Source organism: Notothenia rossii, assembly GCF_949606895.1.
Source record: "Notothenia rossii genome assembly, chromosome: 9".
Lineage (NCBI taxonomy): Eukaryota > Metazoa > Chordata > Actinopteri > Perciformes > Nototheniidae > Notothenia > Notothenia rossii.
The window spans coordinates 80706739-80734629 of NC_136907.1; the positions used below are offsets into that span (position 1 = coordinate 80706739).

Below are 27891 nucleotides of genomic sequence, written 5' to 3' on the forward strand. Positions count from 1 at the left end.
ACATGTCATCTGTGTCCCAAAGCATGGCTGCTGCTGCTCTGTTTCTGGGTATACAGTCTCCTAAACAAGTCAAAGGGTTTAAGGGCTCAGTGTTGAAGAATGCTGTTGCCCTGATTCTAGAAAGAAAAACAAATCAGAATTCTGGGAATTTCTTTAAGAAGATGGTTAGGGCCCATACAGCAGATTCCAGATCAGATTCACACTTAAAGTATTATCCTACAGAACAGAACAGCTGATCTTTTTCAACAAACATGCTCTGTTATACTGACATTGTTATCCCGCTATTAATCCACAATTTAAGCTGATTACATCTTTTTTAATGTAACTGTAATCAGAGTCAGAAACAGGTTTATTACCAGGTAGGCTCACACATACAAGGGATTTGACTTGATGTCATGGTGCATACATACAAATAAAACATGAATTCAAACAGCTAGGGAAATAGAACAAATATTAAGAATATAATACAAATATAGTAAAATATAACAGTATTTACATTGCAATGGAATGAAAAAAGGAATAACATATGAAACAGATTGAGGCATAGAGTAGGCGTATAGATTCACACTTAAAGTCTTATCCTACAGAACAGAACAGCTGATCCTTTACAACAAACACTAGCTGCTCTTTTTAGGTTTTTACTGACACTGTCATCCTGTTAGTAATGCCCAATTTAAAATAAGGAAAAGTAATCTGACTACGTCTTTCTTGTAACTGTCAAATAATAGACTGGCGGAAAGTATTTCTCAAAACTCTGTGTGTGTAAAAAGACGATCCACGAGCAGAGATTTGAGATCCACGAGCGCATCTTTGGTCGAGAAATACAAATGGATTCACAAATGCCTGATCGAAAGTTGTAAATGTTAAAGAGATATTCAAAGATCTTTTTTTTTCTTTGTGAAAAATATTTAGCGTATTTTCAGATCCGTTTTACTTTTGCAAATTTATTTGTGAGTTTGCAAATCTTTTAAATACATTTGTGGTGTTTTACATTTACAAATCACATATTTACACAAATATAATTTTTCAAAAAGAGACAACATTTAAGCCCATATGACAGTCACAAAATGTTCTACAATGGCTACTGATTGCTGTTATCTGTCACTGTTACCGCTGAACTGGAAGTTATTTGAATTTTATTGTTTATAGGAATAAACTCAGGACGGCTAGACGAAGGTGCTCAGAATTCAAAAACTCAAAATGAACATCTGTTTCCTATAACCACCATAGAAATAACCCAAAATAACCCTGTATCATAGTGCCTGGCCATATAACTTTTTTTATGGTTTTGCTCAACAACTGCGGTCTGTGCCACTCTGTCAGGCTCATAACATGGACGCAGTGTAACAGTCATGAAAATAGTCAAGGACATTAAACTGATTTGTGTCTTTTTGTCTTGTAAGATAAGCTTTCTCTATTATCATTGATGTTCTCAGGAATCGCATCACTGAACAAATCATTCTCTATCTCAGTTCCTAACAACAGGAGAGCTACAATTATTAGAAGGACGATGCTTTGATTCCCCTCAAAGTTATAGTGTGTATTAACATGAATCTGGTTCTAGCTTGATTTCTGGTTCTTCTTTTGCAGGAATCACTTTGTGGGACTGTGATGACCTTAACAATCATATAAGAGAAAGACAACAAAAATATAATAATTTTGATATAGTTGCTTCTGAATCAATTGAGGACAAATCTTCAGCACTAAATGTTGAAGCGTCTCTGAAGGCAAGTTTCTTGAGTGGAATGGTAAAGGTTGGAGGATCAGCCAAATACCTGAACGATAGCAAGACTTCCAAAAATCATGCCAGAGTAACTCTGAATTACCAAACTACCACAAAGTTCCAAGAACTTTCCATGAATCATCTTGGGAGAGACAATGTTAAGCATCCATATGTCTTTGATCAAGGAATAGCCACACATGTAGTCACAGGTATACTTTATGGGGCTCAAGCCTTCTTTGTCTTTGACCGTGAGGTGTCTGTCAACGAGAAACATCGAGACATTCAGGGCAACTTGAAGGTGATGATCAAGAACATTAGCTCCCTGTCAATAGAGGGTAAAGGCGAGCTGAAAATGGAAGACAAGGACAAAGAAAATGTTGAGAAAGTATCCTGCAGATTCTTTGGAGACTTTTTGATTCAGAAACCTCCAACATCCTTTCAGGAGGCAGTAGAGGTGTACCAAAGTCTGCCAAAGCTGCTGGGAGCCAACGGGGAAAAGGCAGTACCAGTGAAGGTCTGGCTATTGCCTCTGACATGTTTAGATTCTTCTGCCGCTAAACTTGTCCGTCAGATAAGTATAGGATTAGTTGAAGAATGTCAGAGTGTCCTGGAGGACCTCAGTGACCTGGAGATGAGGTTCAACGATGCACTGAGAACCCAAACTGCACAGCAGTTCCCACAGATTGGAAACAAACTCAAAACCTTTAAACAGAAGTGCTCTCAGTTCAAACTGGAATTCCAACGAACCCTGGCAGAGAAACTTCCATCAATCCGAGGAGGAGGAGAAGAAGAAGCTGTGCTCGCAGAGGAACTGAGGAAGACATGTTCTTCTCCTTTCAACAGCAAGGACCTGAACGAGTGGATGGACTGTAAGGAGAGAGAAATCTACACCGTGATGTCTCTGACCGACATGATGACAAACACCAAGATCATCTCATCTCAAACAGACCTGTACAAAGAAAGCTTCAAAGCAGAGCATGCTGTGTGTTTTGTCTTCACCTCGCTGGGAAGTGATGAACCGTACCTCTCAACTTTATCAAACTACCTGAAACAAACACCCAAACCAGACGACTCTCAAGATCCACACCCTCCAGATCAATGGTACAACTCAAGAAGAGAAATGGAAGCAATGCAGCAGAAAGCAAAGCTCTTCAGTGATTTTGCAGAGGCCAACAAGAAGAAGAAGAACATCACATTTCTGACAGTGGGTTTAACAAAGGAGACACAGAAAGGAGCCAGCATCTACCTTTATACAGACGGCCTTTCTGTCAATGAGAACTTTGAGCCGCCTTCAAAGCCTGCAACAGTAACAGGAAGTGATATAAACCACAGCAGTGTGACGCTGAACATTTCTCCACCCAGATTTGGAGCAGAGGACATCACCTCCTACTCTGTTGAGTACTGTGTCAGTGGAGAGGACAGCTGGAAACAAGAGACAGCATCCAGAGCTGAAGAAGTCACAGTGAGCGGCCTGAGTCCTAACACAGAGTACATGTTCAGATGCAGGGCAGAGACACCAGTAGGTGCCGGGCCAGCCAATGAAGTCAGTGGATCCATTCAAACCTTACCCTGCAGCCCTCCTGGAAAACTCCACGTTGAATCTACCTCAGGTGAGATATCAGTCAGCTGGGAGAAACCTGCTGAGCTCGGACAAGATGTCCACGTTTTGAGCTACATCGTGGAGTACGCCAAACCAGACCAACAGGTGAAAGAGGAAGATCTCCACTGGGAGCAAATCATGAGGCGAACTGAGAAGGCGATCATTTCAGGACTTCAGCCAGAGACAGAATACGCTGTCAGGGTCAGGTGTGATTGTGGTGCAGCTGGAAGAAGCAAAGAAAGCATCGCTGTTAATGTCCGCACAACTAAACGTTCATTTCTTACAGAATCCCTCATAAGTAAAAGCAAAAGGATCAACTCTGAATCTCCCTCAGTTTACAAACTGCCTCTGACAGAAGAACACATGGAAGTTGATGGATGCCGGAGGTACAACTTTGGCAAAGAAAGCATGAGGCGAAATCGCACAATAATGCTTCTTGGAGCAACTGGATCTGGAAAGTCCACTCTGATCAATGGACTCATCAACTACATCGTTGGTGTAGAGTGGGAGGACAATTTCAGATTCAAGTTAGTTGATGAGGATCAGTCGAGATCTCAAGCTGAGAGCCAGACCTCTGAAGTCACTGTGTACAGAATCAACCACCAAGAGGGCTTTCAAATCCCTTTCTCTCTGACCATTATTGATACTCCAGGCTTTGGAGATACAAGAGGAATAACAAGAGACAAGGAGATCACAGAACAGATTCGTAATCTCTTCTCTTCAAAGCGTGGCGTCAGTGAAATTGACGCTGTGTGTTTTGTAGTTCCAGCTTCTTCAGCTCGGCTCACACCATCACAGAAGTATGTGTTTGATTCTGTGCTCTCAATCTTTGGCAAAGATGTGGCAGAAAACATCCAGGTTCTGGTGACATTCGCAGACGGCCAACGCCCACCAGTTCTAGAGGCCATCAAAGCTTCAGGCGTCCCATGTCCTAAAACAGAAGACGGGCTGCCAGTTCACTTCAAATTCAATAATTCTGCCTTGTTTGCACAGAACCAATCATCTGCTGCTACTGACTCCAGTGGAGAGGAGGGAGAGGGAGGCTTTGATCAGATGTTCTGGAAAATGTGGGCAAAAAGCATGAAGAGGTTCTTTGATGCTTCTGAGAAGCTAATAACTAAAAGCTTGACAATGACAAAGGAAGTCCTCAGAGAAAGAAAGCGGCTCCAGATCTCAATTGAAAATGTGCAGAAGCAGGTTAAAGTAGGGTTAGTCAAGCTTGAGACGATTAAAGAGATAACTGATCAACTTAAACTCCATGAAGCAGAGATCAGCAGAAATGAGAAATTTGAGATTGAAGTCGTCATCACAAAGCCTGTTCAAGTAGATATATCTGGCTCTGGAAAGTTCATCACCAACTGTCAGGTGTGTCATGTCACCTGTCACTACCCGTGTTATATTGCCAATGATGCAGATAAATGGAAGTCTCCTGCAATGGGACCAGATGGAAACTGTACTCAGTGTAAAGGCAGATGTCATTGGAGTAAACATTTTAACCAGAAGTACAGATGGGAGTATGAGGAGGTTAAAGAATTGAAAACAGTGAAGGAGCTGAAAGAAAAGTACCTGAAGGCCTTAAAGGCTAAGGGAACTGTTCAGGAAGTGATCGACCAGCTGAATGCTGAATATCAGCGTTTTCAGACTGATGTGAGGGAGATGATGCAGAGGGCTGACAAGTGTCTGAACAGACTAGGAGAGATCGCACTGACGCCATATCCTCTCTCCACTCCAGAGTACATTGACCTGCTGATTGAGGGAGAGAAAGCTGAGGGCAAGTTAGGCTGGAAGCAACGAGTCCAGTACCTGATGGAGATGAGAGGACAAGCAGAGCTCATGGGTAAAGTAAGGAGAGGAGAAAACCTGCTTCAAAGTGAATAATCTTTAACTGAGGGCAAAATCAAGAGCAGCTCCAACTGAGACCAAGACAAGAGCTGAACATGATTTCAAAGAAGAGACGTGTAAATACACAATGAAACAAGACAGGATAGAGAGTGATACTGATCAAGAGTCCTTGATGTCCAACACAACCAAGTGACCATGACACAAATGTTCATGGGTCATTTCTTTTTTTATTTCTGTACTTCAAGTAATCAAGGAAAATGGTTGGTCTTGAAGAAATGCTGAAGGAGAGCCGAGAGAAGCTCCTCCAGAGTCCATAGTGATCACAAATCCTTTGGATCAAAACCAAACCAAGACCAAACAGATGCCAGCAAGACCAAGAGGAGATCTATCAACGAACTGGAAGACGTCTGTGTATCTGAGATGACCTCACCAGCCCTGGGACCCATCTACTTCCTGTTTAGCATGTGTGTTGCTATGGACCAGGGGGAGCTGCTGCCCCGTGTGAGGCTGTTTGGATCAGCGGTTCTGTAGGAATATGAGAGAACCCGGTCCACCCAGCGCTGAGGTGGAATGCAGTTCAAAGTGAAATGTTGGACTCTTTACTTCACGACTCTACTCTTTACTCTTCTGCATCGGGTACCTTTACATTTATTACTATAGCTTCATTTAGATTATACTTTACATACTTTGACCTGTGGGACATTTTGAATGCAGGGCTTCTACTTGTAACAGTATCTATACAATGTGGTGTTATAACTTTAACCAAAGTAAAGTATCTGAACACTTCTTCCGTCACTGATACAAAGCATGAAGTCCAAATAGACCCGCACTGAGAGCTCTAGTGTTAATCAATGAGTTCTAAAGCTTTATTGTTCTCCTGCTCAAACATCTTCCTGCAGGAGCAATCTGCATGTTCTGTTGGACAGGAAGTCAAATGTACCATGTGTATGAAATGTGAGAGTGTGATTGTTTTGAGCAGAAATCATTCACGTCCTGACACCATTACCACCAATGGAAAAGATTCAACCTGCACGTTTATTACAAGTTTATTTTCTATTATGATCATTTACAAATATCAGATTCTTGCTAAATGTTTTTTCTGCTCTTCATGTTATTTTCTTTGAGATTTGTAACTCTACGTGACTTTTGTTAATGATGGATTGTATCGCTGAGTGTCCTGAAATGATACGGTGGCTCCTGCTGGATGATGGAGACGTTTCTAAACGTTAAACAATAACTCAGACTAATGGAAAGTTTCTTTGAATCAGAACAACAGATATGAGAATAAGGAGATTAAAGAAGATCTATCAACAGCTGAAAGGAAAAAGTATAACTTTGAAATCTTGTATTTTTCACATAAAGTTTGAATTGATTTCCATTATAATCGGTTTACTCTGTTGTTTTAACCGGGTTATCAGCTTCCTGCTTAGTTTAACATCATATTTACTATTAGTTTAATATTCTTTGAGTTTTAAAACATTATACCTGATACTGATGTGTATTGATTATCCTTTACTGACAGATGGAGAAATCATTAACAATAAATAAATGTCATTTTGTCTCAAATGTTTCTGGCCTTCTTTATCTCCTCGTTTCAAAGTCTCTAAAACATTTACCCAAATACTGAAGTTCAGTTTAGAGGTACTTGTACTTTACTTGAGTATTTCCATGTTACTTTATATGTTACCTCTTCAAGTTAGATTTCATAAAATCTCTAAATCTCCATGTAATCACTGAAGAAGACTGTTACGTGCCAGGGAGGCTGGACTTGTGGGGTTTTCTTTCCCTCCTGTGTTTCTCTCTTCTCCCTGTCTTCTGCACAGCTAATCAGCAGCTGATCGGAGTCTGCCTGTGCACCTGAATCTGATGGCTGATTGGATCCCCTCACCCTCAGCTGGCCTATCAGCAGCCAGGGCCGACCATAAAGGAGGCACCCAGGAAGTCTTCTCTCTCTCTCTCTGGGCCTGTTGCTGATGAAGGAGCCTGCAGTGTTTAGCAACTCATGATCTTTGTTTTGTCTGACCTTTGTGAAAGTGTGTGTGTTGAGAGGTGGGGGAGTTAGGTAAGTCTGAGGTACCCTGTACATTTCTCACCACGTAGCTAACTAATGTTCAGACACACGAGGTTAGCGGATTGTTGCCACCTCTGGATATTGTTTTGTCAAATTCTTTGTAGTTTAGTTAGTGAGGGTTTTTTTGTTTGAGTTTTGGTTTCAAAGGATAGATGTAGAGATAGGCCTGGTTTTGTTATGCTTGTTTCTTTTGTTTGGCACAATCCTTTGACTCCTCCTCCTCCTCCTCCTCACTAACCGAGTGTTTCAAGTATATGTCTGTTCGATTTCTCGGTTTACAACAAATAAACCTTTTGTCAACTGTTACACTGACTCCCTCATTTTTATTGGTTGTATGTTATTGTCTCCAGGTCCCCTAGACCTTAGTGGGGACGTAACAAATGGGGGGCTTGTCCGGAAATCTATTTTCCTGAGCTAAAAACAACCAATAATTGAGAAGTCATTGTAGATGTTGTACATTGGCTGAAAAATGGGTTTTGACTTACAGGACTTTATTGAAAGTCCAAGTGTTGATAAATTGTATTCCTGTTGCAAAGATGACATGTTATGTATTGCAGCTCACTTTAACATTTCAGTAGACAAATATAAAGTAAAAAAAAAGAGATGAGAGAAAATCATGCAAAAACTAGAGGAGTTAAAGATTATTTTAATCCCAAGCATGTCAACTCAGCCTAGGGCTGATGTATCTATTGATGATAGGGAACGTGTTGTTGGTGCTTCCTTTATAGAACAGAAGAGTCTGGCTGTATTAGCTACACCTAGAATTGACAAGGTAAATCCTGAGGCTCCTCCTGCAACGCTTTCTAGGTTTGAGGCTTTCTCTCTGGGTAGCGTTGGTGCAAGTAGTGATGCCAAACTGAAGGTTCGTCTTGCCCGTCTTCAGCTGGAGTTCCAGGAGAAGGAAATGGTACGTAGAGCGGAATATGATTACAAACTGCAGATTTGCAAGTTAGAGATGGAAGCTGAGAAAGAAATAACATTAAAGCGGCTTGAAGTTGATGCCCTGAGAATCTCTTCAGAGCAGACATTAGAGAGGTCAATACCTTCGCATACAGTCTCTCATACAAAAAATGTTGATATTAGTAAAAATATTGCTTTGGTGCCAACTTTTAGAGAGTCCGAAGTTGACTCATATTTTTGTGCTTTTGAGAGGATTGCTACCGCACTAGTCTGGCCTAAAGACATGTGGCCAGTCCTACTTCAGTGCAAATTAGTAGGTAAAGCTCAGGAAGTGGTATCTTCACTTTCTTTGGAAGAAAGCTTGCAGTACGAAGGGCTTAAAGAGTCGATCTTGCGTGCTTATGAGCTTGTGCCGGAGGCCTACAGACAAAAGTTCAGACACCATAAAAAGTCTGCTACTCAGACATTTGTTGAGTTTGCGCGAGAGAAGGGCATTCTCTTTGATAAATGGTGTGCGGCTAATGAAGTGAAAGATCGTTTTGAGAGTCTTCGTCAGTTACTTCTCTCGGAAGATTTTAAGAATTCTTTGCCTGAAAGGATGGTGATATTCTTAAATGAACAGAAGGTCACTTCACTGGCTAAGGCAGCTGTTTTAGCGGATGAATTTATGCTCACTCACATGACTGTTTTCTTCACCCTTGCGCCCAGATAAAGCTACAGAGTCGCAAACCGGAAGGACTGATCTTGGCCCAACAACTTTTGAAAGGTCTAGAGGACCACCATCACCTCCACGGGGGCCCCGTGAGTGTAACTACTGCCATAAAACAGGACACCTTATTTCAGGGTGTCATCTCTTAAAGCGTAAACAACAATTTTCGCAACGCTTTCAAACGCCAAAAGGCATGGGACTCATTAAAGGAGTTTCCCTATCAGACATAGAAATGTCCCAGAAAGATGATGTACCTGATCCCTGCTTCAAACCCTTTATTTCAAAGGGCTTTGTTTCTTTAACTGGGGAACCTAAAGACCAGCTTCCCGTAAAGGTACTTAGGGATACCGGAGGTTCTCAGTCTATTATTAGGGAAGGCATCTTACCTTTAACCTCCAGGTCATCATGTGGATCAAGTGCTGTCGTTCAAGGGGTAGGCATGACACTAGTTGCGGCTCCTTTGCACAATGTTTATATTCACTCGTCCCTTGTCAAAGGATTCTTTAAATTAGCTGTCCTCCCTGCCTTGCCCATCAAAGGTGTTGATTTCACAGTAATGACTTGGCTGGAGGCAAAAGTTAAGCCAGTACCTGAGGTCATTGATTCTCCTGATCTAAGTTTAGATGCAGATAAATCAGCTGAAGTACCTCCCGAAATCTTTCCTGCTTGTGTTGTTACAAGGGCTCAGTCAAAGAAATATGGAGAGGACTTGTCTGATTCTTTTCTTGCTACAGGGCAGTTTCTTAAAGACATGACTGCGACGGACCGACTGCCAAAGGAGGCCCGGCCTGCTGATGCTGGATCACCCAGTAACAGCTCAGAGCTTGTACAACTGCCTGCCACTCGGGAAGAATTCATGGCAGCCCAGTTAAGCGATGAAACACTTTCTAAATGTCTCTTCTGTTATCAGTCAGAAAGAGGCCAAGTCAAAGAAGATGGCCTATATTATGGAAGATGAACCATTGATGCGTCGCTGGATTAGTGATGCCTGTGAGGAGTCAGACTACTTTGCAATTTATCAGGTTGTCGTGCCAACAGCCTATTGTTCTCAGGTGATGTCCTTGGCTCATGATCATCCGTGGTCAGGTCACGTGGGGGTAACAAAAACGTATGAAAGAGTTTTAAAACACTTCTTTTGGCCAGGACTTAAGTCTGACGTAGTTCTTTATTGTCCAACATGTCATGTGTGCCAAGTTGCTGGTAAACCAAATCAGGTGATTCACCCTGCTCCTCTCATTCCCATTCCAGTAATGGGAGAGCCATTTGAAAGGGTGATTGTGGATTGTGTGGGACCCTTGCCAAAAACTAAAACTGGAAACCAGTTTCTCTTAACTGTCATGTGTGCCTCCACTAGGTTCCCAGAAGCCATCCCACTACGGAAAATCACTGCCCCGGTCATCACCAAGGCACTTCTGAAGTGTTTCTCCACGTTTGGTCTACCGAAGGTAGTTCAAACAGACCAAGGTACTAACTTCATGTCTAAAGTGTTTGCCCGGGTACTTGACACCTTAGGGATCAAGCATGCGACATCCAGCCCATATCATCCTGAAAGTCAGGGGGCATTAGAGAGGTTTCACCAGTCTATGAAGTGCATGTTAAGAAAACATTGCCACGAGTCTCGTAAAGATTGGGATGAAGGTTTTCCTTTAGTGTTATTTGCCGCCCGTGAAGCTGTTCAGGAGTCTCTAGGTTTTAGTCCTGCTGAGCTAGTGTTTGGACATGAAGTCAGAGGTCCTTTAAAAGTTCTTAAAGAGCATTTGATCATGCCAATGAAAAAAGTTTGCAGTATCCCAGAGTATGTCGCCAAACTTAAGGATCGTCTACATCGTGCTTGCTCCTTGGCTAGGGAAGCTCTGACCTCTACCCAGGGGAAAATGAAGAAACGCTACGACTGCTCTGTCTACTAAAGGGGGCCGATAATGTTCTTGCCGATGCACTTTCTCGTGCTATGTAAATAGAAAATGTATATTGTCGGGTCCAAACATACTGTTTGGATTTATACGTGTGGGGGTGTTACGTGCCAGGGAGGCTGGACTTGTGGGGTTTTCTTTCCCTCCTGTGTTTCTCTCTTCTCCCTGTCTTCTACACAGCTAATCAGCAGCGGATCGGTATCTGCCTGTGCACCTGAATCTGATGGCTGATTGGATCCCCTCACCCTCAGCTGGCCTATCAGCAGCCAGGGCCGACCATAAAGGAGGCACCCAGGAAGTCTTCTCTCTCTCACCCTGGGCCTGTTGCTGATGAAGGAGCCTGCAGTGTTTAGCAACTCATGATCTTTGTATTGTCTGACCTTTGTGAAAGTGTGTGTGTTGAGAGGTGGGGGAGTTAGGTAAGTCTGGGGTACCCTGTACATTTCTCACCACGTAGCTAACTAATGTTCAGACACACGAGGTTAGCGGATTGTTGCCACCTCTGGATATTGTTTTGTCAAATTCTTTGTAGTTTAGTTAGTGAGGGTTTTTTTGTTTGAGTTTTGGTTTCAAAGGATAGATGTAGAGATAGGCCTGGTTTTGTTATGCTTGTTTCTTTTGTTTGGCACAATCCTTTGACTCCTCCTCCTCCTCCTCACTAACCGAGTGTTTCAAGTATATCTCTGTTCGATTTCTCGGTTTACAACAAATAAACCTTTTGTCAACTGTTACACTGACTCCCTCATTTTTATTGGTTGTATGTTATTGTCTCCAGGTCCCCTAGACCTTAGTGGGGACGTAACAAAGAACATGACTAGACTGATTGCAGAGTCATTCAAATGAGCAGAACATAATGTTAACCTCCAATAGTGTGTCTGACCCTGCAGTGTAAATGTTCCCTCACTTTAGATCTGAGAATGTTTTGAAAGGTAGCCCCTTGAGATGGAGCAGCTCATTATCCAGGGTCCTAAAACATAAACACACAAATTATCTGGTTTAAAGGAATAAATGTAATTTTAAACAATCTTTAATATTATAATGTTACCAGTCAGAAAGATGCAAACAACTAGAATATATTTCCAGAGGGAAGAGCTGCTTTGCTTTTCCTGTTTTTGTTTCACGACGGCCTGTTTTGATGTACGTGCGAAGTTTGTTGTTTGACAATAAACCAGACTTTTATTTTGTGAGTTGTACTTTGTGTCTCTGCTTGTTTCTTCCTCACAGAGACGTCCAGGGCCACGGGGCGAGGGTCAGTACTGCAGCTGGAGTACACGTGTGAAGTACTATAGTATTACCATTTCAGTGCATCAGTATAAGCAACTCTTACATGCAAAGTGTGTACATTATACCAGTACTTCTCCTACATTAAATTCATCCAGTTATTCTACTTCACATATATATCTATATATATATATATATTTATATCGTGCATGCATCAGTGGCAAATACATTATTGATGCACATCCTGAATTACAGCATTTTGCACAGAGTACTTTAGCTACTTTAAGTACATCTTTGCTTCCACTGCTCTTATTTTGAAGGCAGGACTCGAACCGGCGTCCTCAGTTTGACAATATCATAATGTGCATAACAGGGACGTGCACAGACATTTGGAGGGGCTATTGCTCTAAACTGGAAAAAGGGCCTCCCCCCGATAAAAAACAAAAGACCTTTTGAAAATTGTAACTTGTTTTTAATGTAAAAGAAACCAAACTATTATTACATCAACTAAATTGAACAGTAATTCACATCTTATAAAAAAATAAGCTAAGGCGACTACTTTCATTCGGTAACTTGATTTTAAAAATGAAAACCATTGACTTTTTTTTTTTTGTGGTCCATATCTCATCAAAAAAGTCTAAGGTTAGTAACTATTAAATACAAAATGGGGAAAATTCTTTTCTAATGTAGTTTGACCATTGTAACTGCAGTCCAGACATACTGATAAAATAGGGCCTCTAACTAATTACCTTAAATAAACTCACTAATTAATGAAACCAGTTCAATACGCATTATTCTTATTCTTTATGAGCGTAGTAACGGTAAGGTATATCATTATTTATTTAGTATTCCATAACTTAGTAACAGAGATGGTCAAACTAAAGTAGAGACATGGCAGAAATCCTACAGTGAAGCGGGACAGTGAACTGTTCACCCGTGAGAGGGCGATCAAAGAAAGAGAGCGAGCGTTGAGGGAGTTTACGGATGAAAAGACACAGAAAGACAGAAGCACAATAACAACAAGTAGGCTTTATTTAGTTGTTTTTTTGTAAATAACCGACGGTATCAAGAGGAAGTAAAGTCCCTTGGTTTGTCCCTTATACCCTAACAGCCATGAGACAACTCAAAATCAAGTTTTCAAAATCCGACACTGAGGTGGTCTTAACGCACCGGCAGATGACAGCGCTGACAGAGTGTGTTTCCGGCAGCGAGACGCTACAATACTAATTGTGGGCTCATCATGTTGATTCGGCCACAACAGAAAAAAGAAAAACAAACTCTCGCTCTCTCCAGAGGGGCAGGTCAGCCAAACGGGCCGTTGCCCGGGCAACATTAGCTCGTACCTGTGCACGTCCCTGGTGCATAATAATAAACACATTACTCAACTTTGATGAATATATTTTAAATAGCACTTTCAGAATGACAACATTTTACATTTAAGTAAATGTATACAATACTTGAACTGGCAGTGAAGTATTTTTAACTTACTGTATTCTACTTTTTTATTGAAGTACGACTGAGTACTTCTTCAACCATCGATAGTTTTATCTACTAGTATTTCTTTGAGGGAATATTACCCATACTTTACAAAGGTGGGACGAGTATTGAGATTTTATACTTGAGTAAAAGTAGAAGTACTCAGATCTTGTTCTTGAGTAAAAGTAGAAGTACTCAGATCTTGTACTTGAGTAAAAGTAGAAGTACTCAGATCTTGTACTTGAGTAAAAGTAGAAGTACTCAGATCTTGTACTTGAGTAAAAGTAGAAGTACTCAGATCTTGTACTTGAGTAAAAGTAGAAGTACTCAGATCTTGTTCTTGAGTAAAAGTAGAAGTACTCAGATCTTGTACTTGAGTAAAAGTAGAAGTACTCAGATCTTGTTCTTGAGTAAAAGTAGAAGTACTCAGATCTTGTTCTTGAGTAAAAGTAGAAGTACTCAGATCTTGTACTTGAGTAAAAGTAGAAGTACTCAGATCTTGTACTTGAGTAAAAGTAGAAGTACTCACATCTTGTACTTGAGTAAAAGTAGAAGTACTCAGATCTTTTACTTGAGTAAAAGTAGAAGTACTCAGATCTTGTACTTGAGTAAAAGTAGAAGTACTCAGATCTTGTACTTGAGTAAAAGTAGAAGTACTCGGATCTTGTACTTGAGTAAAAGTAGAAGTACTCAGATCTTTTACTTGAGTAAAAGTAGAAGTACTCAGATCTTGTACTTGAGTAAAAGTAGAAGTACTCAGATCTTGTACTTTAGTAAAAGTAGAAGCACTCAGATCTTGTACTTGAGTAAAAGTAGAAGTACTCAGATCTTGTTCTTGAGTAAAAGTAGAAGTACTCAGATCTTGTACTTGAGTAAAAGTAGAAGTACTCAGATCTTGTTCTTGAGTAAAAGTAGAAGTACTCAGATCTTGTTCTTGAGTAAAAGTAGAAGTACTCAGATCTTGTACTTGAGTAAAAGTAGAAGTACTCAGATCTTGTACTTGAGTAAAAGTAGAAGTACTCACATCTTGTACTTGAGTAAAAGTAGAAGTACTCAGATCTTTTACTTGAGTAAAAGTAGAAGTACTCAGATCTTGTACTTAGTAAAAGTAGAAGTACTCAGATCTTGTACTTTAGTAAAAGTAGAAGCACTCAGATCTTGTACTTGAGTAAAACTAGAAGTACTCAGGGTTGTACTTGAGTAAAAGTAGAAGTACTCAGATCTTGTACTCGAGTAAAAGTAGAAGTACTCAGATCTTGTACTCGAGTAAAAGTGGAAGTACTCAAATATTGTACTTGAGTAAAAGTAGAAGTACTCAGATCTTGTTCTTGAGTAAAAGTAGAAGTACTCAGATCTTGTACTTGAGTAAAAGTAGAAGTACTCAGATCTTGTACTTGAGTAAAAGTAGAAGTACTCAGATCTTGTTCTTGAGTAAAAGTAGAAGTACTCAGATCTTGTACTTGAGTAAAAGTAGAAGTACTCAGATCTTGTACTTGAGTAAAAGTAGAAGTACTCAGATCTTGTACTTGAGTAAAAGTAGAAGTACTCAGATCTTGTTCTTGAGTAAAAGTAGAAGTACTCAGATCTTGTACTTGAGTAAAAGTAGAAGTACTCAGATCTTGTACTTGAGTAAAAGTAGAAGTACTCACATCTTGTACTTGAGTAAAAGTAGAAGTACCAGAGTGTAGGAATACTCTGTTACAGTAAAAGTAGTCATTGTTTGATTGGTCCATTTCAGAATAATAGATATGATATGTTTTATAATGATTGATCATGAAAGTGTTCTCAAAGCTGGTAAAGGTGCAGCTAGTCTGAATGACTTTGTATACTGCAGGGTAGCTGGTGGATTTACTCCAGGTGGAACTAAAGTCTGATTTAACACTTGATTAGATGTAACATCATTCATCCAGATCTGTGAAGTAACTAAAGGTATAAATACATGTAGGGGAGTAGAAGTACACCATGTACCTCTGAACTGTAGAGGGGTAGAAGAACACAGAAGCAACACATGGAAATACTCAAGTAAAGTCCCGTAGTACTTGAGTAAATGTACTTAGTTACTTCCCACATCAAGTTACTTAACTTAAACAACATGTTGCTTTAATATAACTTAACAAGTGTTACCCAACCTTTATCAAATACGATGCAGAATCAAACGTAGCTTGCAGATGAAAGCATATAAATACGTGTTAAAAATAAACGACCTGAATCCAGAGTACTTTACTTCACGTACGCGAGGTACATGTTGTTGGTAACACATAGTTTTAATGTTGGTATTATGGGAAAGTGTTCGTACGTGGAGATGATCCTTCTGACTGAACGTGTGAGGATCAGAAACGTTGAGATTATGTTCAGCTGTAATCCCAAACCACATGAACCTGCGTATGTTGTTCAAAGGTCCCGACATCCGTAACACGCAGACAGCTAGACTAGTGTTTAAATCAAGTGAGCTGTCTAACCTCAGTAACATAACTTCAATGAAGTGAATACGTGTTGAATGTTGAGCATTAGCATGATTAATGCTAAGGCTGACTAATGCTGCACTCTCACTTGGAATGGAGTATTTCCACACTAACATAGAACAACACAAACACCCCTTGTTGGGAAATAACAATTCTGTGCAATATATATTTCAATCAGGAGAGACTTCGATTTGTTTAAAGAACATTCATTGTATCAACAACTTCTACACATGTCATATGATACATGTGAAGTCTTTGGCGATGGGGAGGAGGTGGATGGAGAGGAGGTGGATGGAGAGGAGGTGGATGGAGAGGAGGTGGATGGAGAGAAGGTGGATGGAGAGGAGGTGGATGGAGAGGAGGTGGATGGAGAGGAGGTGGATGGAGAGGAGGTGGATGGAGAGGAGGTGGATGGAGAGGAGGTGGATGGAGAGGAGGTGGATGGGGAGGAGATGGATGGAGAGGAGGTGGATGGAGAGGAGGTGGATGGGGAGGAGATGGATGGAGAGGAGGTGGATGGAGAGGAGGTGGATGGAGAGGAGGTGGATGGGGAGGAGATGGATGGAGAGGAGGTGGATGGAGAGGAGGTGGATGGTGAGGAGGTGGATGGAGAGGAGGTGGATGGAGAGGAGGTGGATGGGGAGGAGGTGGATGGAGAGGAGGTGGATGGAGAGGAGGTGGATGGGGAGGAGGTGGAGGTGGATGGAGAGGAGGTGGAGGTGGATGGAGTTGAGGTGGATGGGGAGGAGGTGGAGGTGGATTGAGAGGAGGTGGATGGGGAGGAGGTGGAGGTGGATGGAGAGGAGGTGGAGGTGGATGGAGAGGAGGTGGATGGGGAGGAGGTGGAGGTGGATGGAGAGGAGGTGGAGGTGGATGGAGTTGAGGTGGATGGGGAGGAGGTGGAGGAGGTGGATGGGGAGGAGGCGGATGGGGATGGGGAGGAGGTGGATGGGGAGGAGGCGGATGGGGATGGGGAGGAGGTGGAGGAGGCGGATGGGTAGAAGGTGGAGGAGGCGGATGGGGATGGGGAGGAGGTGGAGGAGGTGGATGGGGAGGAGGTGGAGGAGGTGGATGGGGAGGAGGTGGAGGAGGCGGGCCGCAGCATGAACACCTGAAATCACAGCTGACTCCAGGAGAGAGGAGAATCATTTTAAAGTGTGGCTGCAGCTCGCTGATTGGCTGCTGGAGATTGAGGTGAATGTGATAAAGAGACGCCCGTGATGATCTGATCATAAGCAGCTGCAGAGTGAATGTATATACACCCAGTCTTCCTGAAGGAACTTGCTCTGAGCTTCATATAAGCCGTTAATAACTGTGCTATACTATAAACCTGATGCTGTATCTTCAGAACTGTTAGAGGATGTGTGTTTTGTAAAGTGTTTTTGTTTTGCTTCTTAGTTAACAGGAAACTGTCGTTGGCTCTCTCCTTCTGTAACGATGTGAATGTCCCCTCTGTGGGACGGATACAGTGATTCTGATTCTGATGATGTGAGTTATTCTTCTACCAATGACAGCACTGCTCTCTAGTGGTGCATGATGGTACTTGTAGTATTCAGTGGATTGTGCAGCGTTAGTGTTTGAGATGTTTATCTGAATAATGCAGGTCATATCTGTGGTATTGTCATTTTGAATTAGGAACAATTAAACTGCTTCCATTGCTGTTGTTTTTTTATAACTTAAATAATTGTAGTTCTTATTTATTTAAATAACCTGTAACATTTTGGCATCTCTGTCTTTGTTATTACTATTATTATTATTACATGTCACTTGTTAGACGCTTTTATCCAAAGCGACTTACATACTCAATACTGTGGACAATCCCCACAGGAGTAATTTGGGGTAAAGTGTCTCAGGGACCCAACGACATGCTGACTGCAGTGTGGTTTGAACCCGTGACCCCCTGATCCGAACACCTACGGACAGCTTTGGTTTTATTCTCATCTAAAAACAGGGATGATAGCTCATATATGAGAATTCAAAGGTCTTTTATTTTGAAACTCTACATAAGAATGTCCTGATTTTTTCTGAGTTACTAGATGGGATGTCCTGCTATCATCTAAACACAGAGGGAGGATTTTTTTTTTACTCTACCGTAATGCATAGGATATTCACGCACCGCAATATCACGTGAGGGCTGGCTTGACTAGGTTTTTCCGAGTGGAGGCTGGCTTGACCGCAGTCTAAAACTAGAGAGAGAATCGCTGTCAAGGGGGCTACAACTACAACAAGATGAACATATTTGACCGTGATTTAATTATAATACACGTTTCAAAATGATTCCGAAGTAACAACATACTGATACCGGATAGTAAAAACCATGAATTAAGGCTTTGACCAGTCTGCAGACAGACGGCAGGCGAAAAACCTTTTAAAATGCGTGTTTTCTAATGGAGATTTGGCTAAGCTAACGTTGTAAATGCTCCGACCGTCCACACTCACAACAACGGCCTATACAGACATAAATAAACCAGCGACTGTATTCGCCATGACACAGACAGTATGTGGTTTGTACTTGTTTAACTTTTGTCTAGTTTCTGAACAGATATGAAGAGCTGTGAGCTCTGAGTGCTAAGAGCAACGGCTGTGTTGTTTTTCTGGGGAGCTCATTGAAGATGACGTCACGGCTCCGCCTACACTGCGTTACTATAGATACTACCCCAGTTCCTCACGAGTCTAAAAAACAACTCACGTCAACGCACGTAAGCAACGTGGGCGCCAACGTGAGCGCTCTCGTGACCAAAATATTTGATGGCGCTGATTGGCTGAAATTAGGTTTCGGCGGCAGAGTTTACTATTGAGACTTTTGCAACGTGCTGGTTGCTGCTGTTTGGCTCGGGGGCAGCGCCCCGTAATGATAAACTAATGCCAAGGTCAAGGCCAGGCATGAAACATGTGACTTATCAGTAACTTTAGACATCGTAACACAATTTTAAACAAGATTTTATTGTAGATTATACATTTTACTGATACCAATTGTATGATATTTACCTTGTTGATTAAAAATGAAAAATATAAAATATATATATTTTTTAAATATATATTTTTTTAAATATATATTTTTTAATTAAATATGTTTTTTAATATTTTTTTTTGTATGTGGGAAGAGGTGGGGTGGCGCCCCTAGCGCCCCTATGGGCCGGCCGCCACTGGTTAAGACCCAGATACACCGACCAGTCACCTGAGAAGTCGCCGACGCCGACACAGACTGTTGCATCGCCGGACTCTCCTGCGTATTTGCCGACTTCGCGCACTGGAACACAACGCAAATCCGAGCCGAGCACGTATGAACTGCGCATGCGTGAGTGGCAATAACTCTTCTTACTAGCAGGCGGCGGTAGTGTGTATTCATCATTCAAAAGAGGCAACAACCGGAAGACAGAGAAGAAGAACAGACTCCGTGATATACACAAACAACAAATAGCGTTTTTCTTTCCATTTTCACTCTTGTCCATTGAAAACATGAACGAACAGGAGCTCTATAAACCGATGAGGTGAAATAGCCGTCCGTGTGTGTTCCATCTTCCATTTTAAATCATTTGTTTACCTCCCTCACTTCCGTTAACGCTTCTCATGCACTGATTCGCTAGCTGAACAGCCAATCGGTGTTATCCCTTTGTCCGACTTCCGGTGGTGTTCCCGACGAATCGGCAAGGAAAGGCGTCAGGTCGGCAGAAAAGACCCGACGGTGCGGCGCACACCACTCCGAATAGGGCGTGCCCACGCTCATGTTCGGCCCGACTCCCATTTACTGCCGATTTCTGGCCGGTGTATCTGGGACTTTAAACCCAGCAAAGATAACAGCATGCAGCTCGCTCTGTAGTATGAAACAGATTGATACACATAAACACAAAGAAATACAACATACAGTACAGGTTGATGTGTTGATGGAAATATACACAAAGGATGCACTCTGTTTAGTGAAGGGATGTCTTCATTCATTTTCAGGTCCCTTTGAAGTAGTGGAGTAGTCTTGGGTCCATTATTCAAGTTTATGTGTCAATGTATGTATAGTCGCTTGTGTCTGTTTGTAGTTATTTGATGTAAAGGAGCCCCGATGCATCGGACAGACATCGCCATCAGCTGATGTTTGACATCATTTCTGCCATCAGCAGGTCAGCAATAAAGGAGGACATCATGCGATGGCAGTAGCTGATCTTAATATGTTGTGATGGGCCATGTGAATTGCCCACATTGCCAACGTTCAGATCAGGGCTGGGCAATATACTGATATCAAAGATGAAAGCTTCAAAGACTAAATGGTTGTATCGTCATATGAACAACAGTTGTAGTTTAGTTTTAGCCAGAGCTTGAAGTGGGGATCAAAGTGCCACGCCCTTATTCACATATTAGCTTGTTTATCAGTAAACAATTATTACAGTGAATAACAAGCACAGTCCTTCTCAGTCTGCTCCAGGTTTAATTACACTGCCCTTCATTTGAAATACCAAACATATATCTATAGGTGGAGATGAAGCCCTTCAGAACTTGGATCAAAGAGTGCAGCGTGTAATAAAGATTAGATCTAATAGAGTATCTTACTCAAGAACAAGTTAGCGTACATAAATACATTTTACATTAATATACATTATAGAAAAATGACTTGCAAATAAATTGACAGAGAAAATTGAAAGATATATAAAATACTTCACGCTTTGATAGACATAAAGGAAATAAAGAAAAAGAAGTGCAATAATGCTGTGAAAGAGACACAATTGTTCACATAAATTATGCCTATCACAGCCCGTCCCCTCTCAATAAATTAAAACCTTTTTCTATTTATTTATTATTTTATAAGATGAGGGAAAAATTAATGGCAATTTATGTAAATCAAATATGTCTTATCATCATAAAAAGTAACGTGTAACAATGAATTATGAGGACGGCGAGAGTGTAGTAATGTGTACAGCAGCTCAAGTAGCTTTTGAAAAGTTATCTTTGAATTTGGGCTTGATTAGAGTTAGTGTCCATTTGTGGAGTTTTGGTGTTTCTTTGTTGAGTAAAAAGGTCTAATTGAAAGGTGAGCATGGTTGGACATGAAATTACCAAATCATCAAAGTTAACTAACGAGCTGGTGTCGATTCTTTTCAGTTCACTCGGAGCGATGGCTTCTAAAGGCAGCGGGACGATGGAGGTGGCGGCGCTCGGACGGCCTTTCAGCCTCGGGATGTTGTACGACTGCCGCAACGACTCTCTCGTCCCTGGTGAGGAAAAAACATCACCTTTAAAAACAGATATTTTCTTTTTGCAAGGAACGAAACACACAGATGAAAAGTTATTTGAAATGTGTTTTTGATAGCATGGATTAGATGTGTGTGTTGATGGAAGAAACAGGTTTGGACTAGTTTGTTTATGTTTGGCTCAAGTTCAGATTCTGATTAATATAAACCCAGGTTTCCTGATTAGGTTTTTGACCTTGGGTTCTGATGTAGGATTTATGTCAGAGATCCCTGTGGAACTCCAGAGTAAAGGGGCAGATCAGTTTGAAATAGGTTGCCCAAATCAATTATATCAAACACTACAAATCCTGGTTGATTGGGATCCGAGGAATGCTGGACATATACAAACCAGAGAATATTAAACAGAAGAGTTTTTTTTAGATTGAACCAGCGTGGTCTTGGGTAATTATGGATGGTAGCCTTTAGTCCAGAATATAATCCAAGATATTAACAAACAATTTACAATTGCTACAACACTAAACAGCTACATATAAAGGTAGCAATGACAAATAATAGGATCATTTTTCAATAGATAAGAGACAGAGGCCTGACAGAAAGTAAAATGGTGGCTCGCAACAAAATTACCGAAAACATAGAAGAAGTTTGGCAACAACATGGCACCAAATATCTTCAAATATTCAACTGAAATTCCACCAGTGCATGAGCTAAAGGACAGCATTCAGCTATGACATTTTGATATAAATAATGTCCGCTTAGGTGCCCTGTTGGATGGCCTCCAGGTCTTGTTTGATTTCAGCTTGGAGACCAGCACTCTAGTAGACGGCAGGTGTGACGTGAAGTGTCCATCTTGGCTTTAACTACCTGCAGGAAAGCCTTCTCATCAGGGTTCTTTTGGATGATGAAGAGAGTAGTGCTGTCATTATCCTTTGTTTGAGAGCAGAACTATACACAGTGACTTTGGTTGAATACTTTTAGTTTAACATGCCATGGCAATCACAAAATGTTCTACAATGTGTAGGCTACTGATTGCTGTTGTCTGTCACTGTTACCGCTGAACTGGAAGTTATTTGACTTTTATTGTTTATAATAAACTCAGGACGGCCAGATGACAGCATCAACCGAAGGTGTTCAGAAATCACAGAATAAAAAAACGATGAACTAATTATCATCTGTTTCGTGGTATACCGTAGAAATAACCCCAAATAACACTGTATCTAAGTGTACCTGAGGGCACCAGAAGAACCTGAGATCTGCACCACTCTGTCAGGTTCACAACATGGACGCAGTGTAACAGTCATGAAAATAGTCAAGGACATTAAACTGATTTGTGTCTTTTTGTCTTGTAAGACAAGCTTTCTCTATTATCATTGATGTTCTCAGGAATCGCATCACTGAACAAATCATTCTCTATCTCAGTTCCTAACAACAGGAGAGCTACAATTATTAGAAGGACGATGCTTTGATTCCCCTCAAAGTTATAGTGTGTATTAACATGAATCTGGTTCTAGCTTGATTTCTGGTTCTTCTTTTGCAGGAATGACTTTGTGGGACCGTGAGGACCTTAAAAAGAATATTGGAGAAAGACCACAGAGCTATAATGATTTTGAAATAGTTGCATCTGAAACAATTGAGGACAAATCTAAAGCACTAAATGTTAAAGCATCTCTGAAGGCAAGTTTCTTGAGTGGACTGGTAGAGGTTGGAGGATCAGCCAAATACCTGAACGATAGCAAGACTTCCAAAGATCATGCCAGAGTAACTCTGAATTACCAAGCTACCACAAAGTTCAAAGAACTGTCCATGAATCATCTTGGGGATGTTAAGAAACATCAGTTTGTCTTTGATCAAGGAATAGCAACACATGTAGTCACAGGAATCCTTTATGGGGCTCAAGCCTTCTTTGTCTTTGAGCGTGAGGTGTCTGTCAACGAGAACCATCGAGACATTCAGGGCAACTTGAAGGTGATGATCAAGAACATTCCCCAACTGTCAATAGAGGGCGAAGGCTCGCTGAGAATCGAAGAAAAGGACAAAGCAAATGTTGAGAAACTGTCCTGCAGATTCTTTGGAGACTTTTTGATTCAGAAACCTCCAACATCCTTTCAGGAGGCAGTAGAGGTGTACCAAAGTCTGCCAAAGCTGCTGGGAGCCAACGGGGAAAAGGCAGTACCAGTGAAGGTCTGGCTGTTGCCTCTGACATGTTTAGATTCTTCTGCCTCTAAACTTGTCCGTCAGATAAGTATAGGATTAGTTGAAGAATGTCAGAGTGTCCTGGAGGACCTCAGTGACCTGGAGATGAGGTTCAATGATGCACTGAGAACCCAAACTGCACAGCTGTTCCCACAGATTGGAAACAAACTCAAAACCTTTAAACAGAAGTGCTCTCAGTTCAAACTGGAATTCAAACAAACCCTGGCAAAGAAACTTCCATCAATCCGAGGAGGAGGAGAAGAAGAAGCTGTGCTCGCAGAGGAACTGAGGAAGACATGTTCTTCTCCTTTCAACAGCAAGGACCTGAACGAGTGGATGGACTGTAAGGAGAGAGAAATCTCAATTTTAAAGTCGTACACCAACAAGATGAAAAACACCAAGATCGTTCCACGCGAAAATGATTTTCATGAAGAAATTCTCAATAACGAGCACGCTGTGTGTTTTGTCTTCACCTCGCTGGGAAGTGATGAACCGTACCTCTCAACTTTATCAAACTACCTGAAACAAACACCCAAACCAGACGACTCTCAAGATCAACACACTCCAGATCTAGAAAAGGAACAATGGTACCTCACAAACAAAGTAGCAGAAACATTGAGAAACAAAGCAAAGCTCTTCAGTGATTTTGCAGAGGCCAACAAGGAGAAGAAGAACATCACATTTCTGACAGTGGGTTTAACAAAGGAGACACAGCAAGGAGCCAGCATCTACCTTTATACAGACGGCCTTTCTGTCAATGACAACTTTGAGCCTCCTTCAAAGCCTGCAACAGTAACAGGAAGTGATATAAACCACAGCAGTGTGACGCTGAACATTTCTCCACCCAGATTTGGAGCAGAGGACATCACCTCCTACTCTGTTGAGTACTGTGTCAGAGGAGAGGACGGCTGGAAACAAGAGACAGCATCCAGAGCTGAAGAAGTCACAGTGAGCGGCCTGAGTCCTAACACAGAGTACATGTTCAGATGCAGGGCAGAGACACCAGTAGGTGCCGGGCCAGCCAATGAAGTCAGTGGATCCATTCAAACCTTACCCTGCAGCCCTCCTGGGAAACTCCACATTGAATCTACCTCAGGTGAGATATCAGTCAGCTGGGAGAAACCTGCTGAGCTCGGACAAGATGTCCACGTTTTGAGCTACATCGTGGAGTACGCCAAACCAGACCAACAGGTGAAAGAGGAAGATCTCCACTGGGAGCAAATGATGGCGGGAGCTGAGAAGGCGATCATTTCAGGACTTCAGCCAGAGACAGAATACGCTGTCAGGGTCAGGTGTGATTGTGGTGCAGCTGGAAGAAGCAAAGAAAGCATCGCTGTTAATGTCCGCACAACTAAACGTGACCGTCTCAAAGAATTCCTCAAAAGTAAAAGCAAAAGGATCAACTCTGAATCTCCCTCAGTTTACAAACTGCCTCTGACAGAAGAAGAGATGAAAGTTGATGGATGCCGGAGGTACAACTTTGGCAAAGAAAGCATGAGGCGAAATCGCACAATAATGCTTCTTGGAGCAACTGGATCTGGAAAGTCCACTCTGATCAATGGACTCATCAACTACATCGTTGGTGTAGAGTGGGAGGACAATTTCAGATTCAAGTTAGTTGATGAGGATCAGTCGAGATCTCAATCTGAGAGCCAGACCTCTGAAGTCACTGTGTACAACATCAACCACCAAGAGGGCTTTAAAATCCCTTTCTCTCTGACCATTGTTGATACTCCAGGCTTTGGAGATACAAGAGGAATAACAAGAGACATTGAGATCACAGAACAGCTTCTTGATCTCTTCTCTTCAGAGCGTGGCGTCAGTGAAATTGACGCTGTGTGTTTTGTAGTTCAGGCTTCTTTAGCTCGGCTCACACTAACACAGAAGTATGTGTTTGATTCTGTGCTCTCAATCTTTGGCAAAGATGTGGAAGAAAACATCCAGGTTCTGGTGACATTCGCAGACGGCCAACGCCCACCAGTTCTAGAGGCGATCAAAGCTTCAGGCGTCCCATGTCCTAAAACAGAAGACGGGCTGCCAGTTCACTTCAAATTCAATAATTCTGCCTTGTTTGCACAGAACCAATCATCTGCTGCTGCTGACTCGAGTGGAGAGGAGGAAGAGAGAGACTTTGATCAGATGTTCTGGAAAATGTGGGCAAAAAGCATGAATAGGTTCTTTGATGCTTCTGAGAAGCTAATAACTAAAAGCTTGACAATGACAAAGGAAGTCCTCAGAGAAAGAAAGCGGCTCCAGATCTCAATTGAAAATGTGCAGAAGCAGGTTAAAGTAGGGTTAGCCAAGCTTGAGACGATTAAAGAGACAACTCAACAACTGAAACTGCATGAAGCAGAGATCAGCAGAAATGAGAAATTTGAGATTGAAGTAGTCTTCATGAAGCCTTTTCAAATAGACATATCTGGCACTGGAGAGTTCATCACCAACTGTCAGGTGTGTCATGTCACCTGTCACTACCCGTGTTATATTGCCAATGATGCAGATAAATGGAAATCTCCTGCAATGGGACCAGATGGAAACTGTATTGTGTGTCCAGGCAAATGTGATTGGAGTCAACATTTTAACCAGAAGTACAGATGGGAGTATAAGGAGTTTAAAGAAAAGCGAACAGTGCAGGAGCTGAAAGAAAAGTACCTGAAGGCCTTAAAGGCTAAGGGAACTGTTCAGGAAGTGATCGACCAGCTGAAAGCTGAATATCAGCGTCTTCAGGCTGGAGTGAGGGAGATGATGGAGAGGGCTGCTGAGTGTCTAAACAGACTAGGAGAGATCGCACTGAGGCCAGATCCTCTCTCCACTCCAGAGTGCATTGACCTGCTGATTGAGGGAGAGAAAGCTGAGGGCAAGTCAGGCTGGAAGCAACGAGTCCAGCACCTGATGGACATGAGAGGACAAGCAGAGCTCAAGGGTAAAGTAAGCAGAGGAGAAAACCTGCTTCAAAGTGAAGAATCTTTAACTGAGGGCAAAATCAAGAGCAGCTCCAACTGAGACCAAGACAAGAGCTGAACATGATTTCAAAGAAGAGACGAGTAAATACAAAATGAAACAAGACAGGATAGAGAGTGATACTGATCAAGAGTCCTTGATGGCCAACACAACCAAGTGACCATGACACAAATGTTCATGGGTCATTTCTTTTTTTATTTCTGTACTTCAAGTAATCAAGGAAAATGGTTGGTCTTGAAGAAATGCTGAAGGAGAGCCGAGAGAAGCTCCTCCAGAGTCCATAGTGATCACAAATCCTTTGGATCAAAACCAAACCAAGAGCAAACAGATGCCAGCAAGACCAAGAGGAGATCTATCAACGAACTGGAAGACGTCTGTGTATCTGAGATGACCTCACCAGCCCTGGGACCCATCTACTTCCTGTTTGGCATGTGTGTTGCTATGGACCAGGGGGAGCTGCTGCCCCGTGTGAGGCTGTTTGGATCAGCGGTTCTGTAGGAATATGAGAGAACCCGGTCCACCCAGCGCTGAGGTGGAATGCAGTTCAAAGTGAAATGTTGGACTCTTTACTTCACGACTCTACTCTTTACTCTTCTGCATCGGGTACCTTTACATTTATTACTATAGCTTCATTTAGATTATACTTTACATACTTTGACCTATGGGACATTTTGAATGCAGGGCTTCTACTTGTAACAGTATCTATACAATGTGGTGTTATAACTTTAACCAAAGTAAAGTATCTGAACACTTCTTCCGTCACTGATACAAAGCATGAAGTCCAAATAGACCCGCACTGAGAGCTCTAGTGTTAATCAATGAGTTCTAAAGCTTTATTGTTCTCCTGCTCAAACATCTTCCTGCAGGAGCAATCTGCATGTTCTGTTGGACAGGAAGTCAAATGTACCATGTGTATGAAATGTGAGAGTGTGATTGTTTTGAGCAGAAATCATTCACGTCCTGACACCATTACCACCAATGGAAAAGATTCAACCTGCACGTTTATTCAAAGTTTATTTTCTATTATGATCATTTACAAATATCAGATTCTTGCTAAATGTTTTTTCTGCTCTTCATGTTATTTTCTTTGAGATTTGTAACTCTACGTGACTTTTGTTAATGATGGATTGTATCGCTGAGTGTCCTGAAATGATACGGTGGCTCCTGCTGGATGATGGAGACGTTTCTAAACGTTAAACAATAACTCAGACTAATGGAAAGTTTCTTTGAATCAGAACAACAGATATGAGAATAAGGAGATTAAAGAAGATCTATCAATAGCTGAAAGGAAAAAGTATAACTTTGAAATCTTGTATTTTTCACATAAAGTTTGAATTGATTTCCATTATAATCGGTTTACTCTGTTGTTTTAACCGGGTTATCAGCTTCCTGCTTAGTTTAACATCATATTTACTATTAGTTTAATATTCTTTGAGTTTTAAAACATTATACCTGATACTGATGTGTATTGATTATCATTTACTGACAGATGGAGATATCATTCATTAACAATAAATAAATGTCATTTTGTCTCAAATGTTTCTGGCCTTCTTTATCTCCTCGTTTCAAAGTCTCTAAAACATTTACCCAAATACTGAAGTTCAGTTTAGAGGTACTTGTACTTTACTTGAGTATTTCCATGTTACTTT

General features: G+C 41.5%; 1 protein-coding gene across 3 annotated transcripts in view; it reads left to right on the forward strand.

Annotated features, from left to right (window-relative positions):
• The window catches only part of LOC307018643 (uncharacterized protein), a 35801-nt gene extending 8022 nt beyond the window's left edge, over positions 1-27779 (forward strand). The window contains exons 3-4 of one of the 3 annotated variants that reach the window (XM_079648974.1): positions 21003-21115; positions 22626-27779. In XM_079648974.1, the coding sequence (XP_079505100.1) occupies positions 21016-21115; positions 22626-26284 (3759 nt within the window). In that variant the 5' untranslated portion in view covers positions 21003-21015 and the 3' untranslated portion in view covers positions 26285-27779. Of the gene's footprint in view, positions 1-1590; positions 7543-21002; positions 21116-22625 lie in introns of those variants that run through there. The other 2 variants (XM_079648975.1, XM_079648976.1) reach the window with 2 other exon arrangements.
• The last annotated feature ends 112 nt before the right edge of the window (positions 27780-27891 follow it).